Source organism: Amphimedon queenslandica, unplaced genomic scaffold (genome assembly GCF_000090795.2).
Source record: "Amphimedon queenslandica unplaced genomic scaffold, v1.1 AMPQUscaffold_12771, whole genome shotgun sequence".
Classification (NCBI taxonomy): domain Eukaryota; kingdom Metazoa; phylum Porifera; class Demospongiae; order Haplosclerida; family Niphatidae; genus Amphimedon; species Amphimedon queenslandica.
Genome location: NW_003546993.1, coordinates 1,323 through 7,159, shown reverse-complemented (window position 1 = coordinate 7,159; position 5,837 = coordinate 1,323). Strand labels below are relative to the sequence as shown.

General features: G+C 33.2%; 2 protein-coding genes across 2 annotated transcripts in view; both read right to left on the bottom strand.

Moving 5' to 3' along the window:
• Positions 1-1,026: 1,026 nt before the first annotated feature.
• Positions 1,027-5,358, bottom strand: LOC105314580 (multiple myeloma tumor-associated protein 2 homolog). Its single transcript, XM_020003043.1, has 8 exons — positions 5,191-5,358; positions 5,031-5,085; positions 4,062-4,110; positions 3,905-3,954; positions 3,611-3,763; positions 2,751-2,811; positions 1,931-2,088; positions 1,027-1,350 (listed from the first exon to the last, which is right to left on the bottom strand). Exons 1-8 carry the CDS (start codon positions 5,288-5,290, stop codon positions 1,101-1,103), a joined length of 876 nt encoding a protein of 291 aa, XP_019858602.1. The 5' UTR covers positions 5,291-5,358; the 3' UTR covers positions 1,027-1,100.
• Positions 5,359-5,554: 196 nt separating this feature from the next.
• The window catches only part of LOC100642110 (NTF2-related export protein 1-like), a 929-nt gene continuing 646 nt past the window's right edge, over positions 5,555-5,837 (bottom strand). The window contains exon 3 of the mRNA XM_003390118.3: positions 5,555-5,833. Within this exon, the coding sequence (XP_003390166.1) occupies positions 5,634-5,833 (200 nt within the window). The 3' untranslated portion in view covers positions 5,555-5,633. The remainder of the gene's footprint in view (positions 5,834-5,837) is intronic.

The following is a 5,837-nucleotide window of genomic DNA, read 5'->3' as shown; positions in this document are numbered from 1 at the left end:
GAATTGTTTATTGTAAAATTATACTGAATATCTTCAACTGATGATATACCTATTAATACATTACACTGTAAGAACACTATAACACAAATTGTCCCTAAAAGTTATACCCCTATTTGCTGACCTCTAATATTTAGTAGTACACTATGGAAATATATAATCTGATACGGATTCAAAGAAGTAACTAAACTGCTAATTTCCAGTCCATCATTAATAGGTAGTGCATTTATTGTCAGCACTGATGAGAAGTTAGTATTGTTAACAGTGGTAGTAACGGCTGTTATTTGTCTTTGTTGTGCAGTGGAGTCAGTTAGTGCAACACGTTCTATCAGCCAATGATATTGATCATTTCCAATTCCAGTTCCTTCACAAGTGAATGTTGCTGTAGTATAAATGGGAGCTACTACTGATACTGGAGGTACTGTAATGACTAGAAAGAAGTTAAAATGATTCAACTATAACATTTGTGTATTATATTTTACCTACTCCATCCACTGACAGAAAGAATATAAATATTGACACCAAGAGCAATGTTACCTGCTCAAACATCTCTTGACTCTTTGACTTTCAAATCACCAAATGTATATAATAAAAACAGTCACATTATTAATTAGGTCCAGTATTATTATCAACAGTGCAGGGTATGTTAAGATTGCTTTTCATAAGTTGACATTCATGATATAATGCTATTTATACCACAATATTCAACAAAATAAAAACAAAGCTCTTCATACTACTGACTTAGCTTCTTTTAATCTTTCAACGCCTTGTACACACCTTAAAACCCTTAATGAGATGAGAATAATAATAATTGTAAAAGAATGACTCATGCACTATGACTTTGAAATTATTAATAATCTGATGAATTATTAATCATCTGATACCAGCAGTGAGTCACTGCTGGTGGGTACGCCTCTTTTCTCTTTCATTTGCAGTGGTTCCTTTGATTCCTTCTTGGATTTTTTGTCTGATTTCTTTTTCTTCTTTCTACTCTGTCTATGCCTTTAGATTGAATAATAATAATAATAATTAATGATGAGTAAAATTTTTGGGCTATATTCTTAAATCACAAAAATCTTTGACAAAAAAAATTTGTTAAAATTTTAATCGCTGCTACTGTCATGTCTACTCCTCTTGCTGCCTCGCTTGTTACTAGTTCTTTTTGTTTCGTAGTCGTCATGATGACGGTGTTTCCCTTTCTTCCTTATAAGGTAAGTGTCATCGTCATCATCTGATGAGTTGCTGCTGGTGGGTGTGGCCTCTTTTCTCTTTCGTTTGCGGTGGTCCCTTGATTTTGATTCCTTTTTTGATTTTTTGTCTGATTTCTTTTTCTTTTTTCTACTCTGTTTATGCCTGAAAATAATAATAATAATAATAATAATAATAATAATAATAATACATGTAAATGATACTGTACAAGATGATTTATTGGCGGGAGTAATATTTAGCGAATTTGCCTGTGGAAAGAAATTGGCTAATTTCTTTATTGGCAATTTCATGCCACGTGCCATTGAGCATGCTCAGATTGAAACAAAATGGCAGATGTTATATTGGTGATTTCTTCATAGAACCACCAATTGCCAATATTAATTCCTTACCAATAAATCATTATGTACGGTAAATACAAAATTGTATTATAAATCTCATAGCATCAAAAAAAATTAAACTTAAAATTAAAATTTAAACTTCAAAGCTCTAAAAGTTGTAGATTAGGTTCAATTTTTCTACAATCATTACACACGAATGCTGCAGAATGATAGACCTCTTTTGGAGCAAATTTTAAATTTTGGCCAGAAATGGTATATTTCTAGAAAACAGAATTTCAAGTCAAAACCATCTACCAACATCGCATAATGCATTTACAATCATGGATCAGTGAATAATGGGGTTTATTATTGTAAAAGCACAAGCTTTATTATAATTATTAATGTACTTTTCTTTTTTAGTGATTCCATCATTATCAGTGGTTGATGTTGCTTGACCAGTAGTGGCTCCTGGGGGTAGAGTTGGACCAAATTCAGAAGATGATAACCTCTCCCTTTCTCCTTTTCTCTGCAACACGAGTCTCTCTGAATCTTTGTCACCTTCCCTCTATCAATTAATATCAATAATAATAATAATAATAATAATAATAATAATAATAATAATAATAATAATAATAATAATAATAATAATAACAACAACATGCTAAGTGACCTAAGCAGTTTAGTAGCTTACCACAATAGAGTGGTACACAACTTTTGGAGAAACTTTAAAAATTCATAAAAAATTCAGTTTTGATCGGAATCAGCTCAAACTTTCTACATAACATAAGTACATATATATGGATCAGGAAATGTAATAAAAATGATGAATTCTTACCTTTTCATTTTTGGCGTAATTTGGCCAAAGACCCTGTACTATAGTACAGGGACTTTGGCCCAATTTTTAAGAAACTTTAAAAATTCATAAAAAATCCAATTTTGATCGAGATTAGCTCAAACTTTCTACGCAACATAAGTACAAGTATATGTATCAGAAAACATAATAAAAATAGAAAAATCTCTCCTTTTCAATTTTGATGAAATTTGGTATAATAGTGCAGGGACTTTGGCCCAATTTTTAAGAAACTCTAAAAATTCAAAAAAAAATCCAAAAGAATAGCTACATAGATTGCTGTTTTATCAGTTACTAGACAGTAAAAGCATAGGGTCATTCTCCATGAGACAATACGTTAATTAATGAGTGGGCGTGGTTGGGTGTGGTTTACTAACTTCAAAACTGGTCACGCCTTCTTCTGACGGATTTGAAGTACTCAATAATTGTCTCTTTTGACTACAAACAAAACACAATAAAGAGATTACTATTAACAAATACATGTACATGTACATTATGGTACATGTACTGTAGTTTTGGACAGCGATAATTTTGTCGAATTTGGTGTTTTGGTAGCCATTATAATGGGACATTGTCACCAAAAATAAAACTTGACAATCACATAAAATTAAGCAGTTTACTAAATTTTACCCTCTCAAAAATGGTACTTTTCACAAACAAAATGTATGCACAAAAATACATTTACATGTACATTGAATCAAAAATGTAATTAAAAATGGAGAGATCTTTTAGCTAATTAAGAATTGTAGAGAACTTCTGGTCATGACAAGAGAAAACAAATAATAAATGCCGTATAGCGGGAAATCTTGGAGGGAATTAAATTTTGGTAAATTTGGGATTTTGATAGCCATTCGCCAAAATAAAATCCGCTATTTTGAGCCATTATACGCATGCTCAATGGCATGTAGCCACAAATTCGCCAAATTAAAATTTGCCAATCATCAAAATTTAGCAAATTTTCACCAAATTTAACTCCCTCCAAAATTATTTCTTCATCCCCCTCTCTCTCCTTTTTCTCTAAAGGTGGATTCTCAATATGATGCATGTGCGTCCGTCACGACCGGAAGTGCTGTATAAACCAATGGGAACATGTGTCAATACGTCAGATTAGAAAGCATTTCTATTCTGACGCATTGACGCATACTCCCATTGGTTTATACAGCACTTCCGGTCATGACGCTAGCGCATGAAAAGCAATGCGTCATATTGAGAATCCACCTTAAGACATGTACAGTACCTCTTGTATCCAATCCCTTCAATAATCTCACGTCCTGTGGTTGTGTCTGTAGCACCTTCGGAGGATCTTCTCCTACAGACATCAATCAGTTCTCTTTTTGATAAGTTGCTGGTACCAGGAGCAACTGATTTAACAGCTGGTAGCTTTTGACCACTAATGAAGGGAGAGGAGAATTGGGATCAATGAGGAGAGGGTGGGGAGAGAGGGAGAGAGAGAGAGAAAGAGAGAGAGAGAGAGAGAAAGAGAGAGAGAGAGAGAGACTTAAATACAAGGAAAAGAGGATAAAGCTTTTACAGTGCGAGTGCCATAGCTTCTTCTTCAGCTCTTTTAACAGCTGCAACCTCCTAACAACAATGAAAAAACTAACAATAATAATGCAAATTGTTTTTCCTCTCTCTCTCTTAATAAATACATTACTACCAGTACTAGGTCTTATTGATTAATTATTTACATTTTTCAAAGCTTCCTTTCTTCCTGATACCTTTGATTCTTTGGTATACCTAGACAGACATAAAATAATATATTAAATTTCTGATGTACATGTAGTACAGGGTCTTTGGCCCAATTTTGGAGCAACTTTAAAAATTCATATAAAATTCAATTTCGATCAGAATCACCTCAAACATTCTACGCAACATAAGTACATGTATATGCATTAGAAAATGTAATAAAAATGGTGAATTCTCACTTTTTCATTTTTGGCGTAATTTGGCCAAAGACCCTGTACTAAAGGCTGCAAAAGTCGTGGCAGCCATTTTGTTTGGGGGTGAATCCTACTTAGTAACGCTACCGCGTTACTAATAGTACAGTGACTTTGGCCCAATTTTTGAGAAACTTTAAAAATTCATAAAAAATCCGATTTTGATCGGAATTGGCTCAAACTCTTTACACAACATAAGTACATGTATATGTATTAGGAAATGTAATTAAAATGGTGATTTCTCACCTTTTTATTTTTGGTAAAATTTGGCCCGAGTTTTGAAAACTCATAAAAAATTCAATTTTAATGGCTAATGAATAAAAAATGTAATAAAAATAGAGTGGAACCTGTGCCAGGCTACATTGCATACCACTACATATAACTGGTTATTATTATTATTTTAGCTTATTGTATGACAAATGATCAAAATTAAGACATACATGTACATGTATATTATACCAGCTGTATAGTATTATACCGTATAGTGGGAAATTTCGGAGGGAAATAAATTTGGCATTTTGATAGCCATTCGCCAAAATTTAAATCTGTCATTTTGAGCCATTATACGCATGCTCAATGGCATGTGGCCACAAATTTGCCAAATTAAAACTCGCCAATCACCAAATTTTAGCAATTCGCAAAATTTAACTCCCTCCAAAATTCCCCGCTATACGGTACATGTACATGTATATCATACCAGCTGTATATTATTACACTTACCATGTAAGATCCCTCCCTTTCTGCCACCTACCAACTGGAGCCATCAAGGAATGAGCTACAGGAATACATACAAACAAGAAAATATCAAAATCAATCATAAATGATAATAGTCATATATACATGTACATGAATAGATCTAGTCAGAACAAAAGTAACCTACCCAGGTAATTCTCTCTGTATTTGTCAGATTTTACATCTTCCCAAGCGAACTGATCCTTTCCTCCTCTATTACCGCCTCTTGTAGGTTCGTATAGACTCATGGCATTTAAATAAAACTGGGTGAAAACCGAGGTGAAAAATTTACTAATTAATTATTACACTAAATACAATGACCACACCCAGCCAATAATTAATTATGCATGAGATAAAGGTATTTCATTTACTTTAATATCTATGTACTCTACATTGTGTCTATTGTGGAGTTGTAACACAATAATCATACCACAATATTAAAAATTTTATTTTTCCATGCTTGCCTTCACTCTGCAACAGTCCCATGCCCTGATAGCTGATTTAAAAGTGGCTGGATTAGATAATGATTCTTTACATTGTGAATATTTTACAACAATTATAATCCATCAATGGTAAATATATGTGTGTTTTTCATAGTTCTTGAAAACGGAAACAGTCGCTGTCAATCTTCCAGTACTCTGGGTGCTTTACAAGTATGAAACTTTGATGAAAATTAGTAGGATTGGAGCCAAAATTGCTGGCCCCTCCCATTCCAGCCACGCCTTCTGTTGGAGTATCAAATAAAACTTGACCAGAACAGGTTACAAGTACTTGAGTTTGATCACGACCATCTTT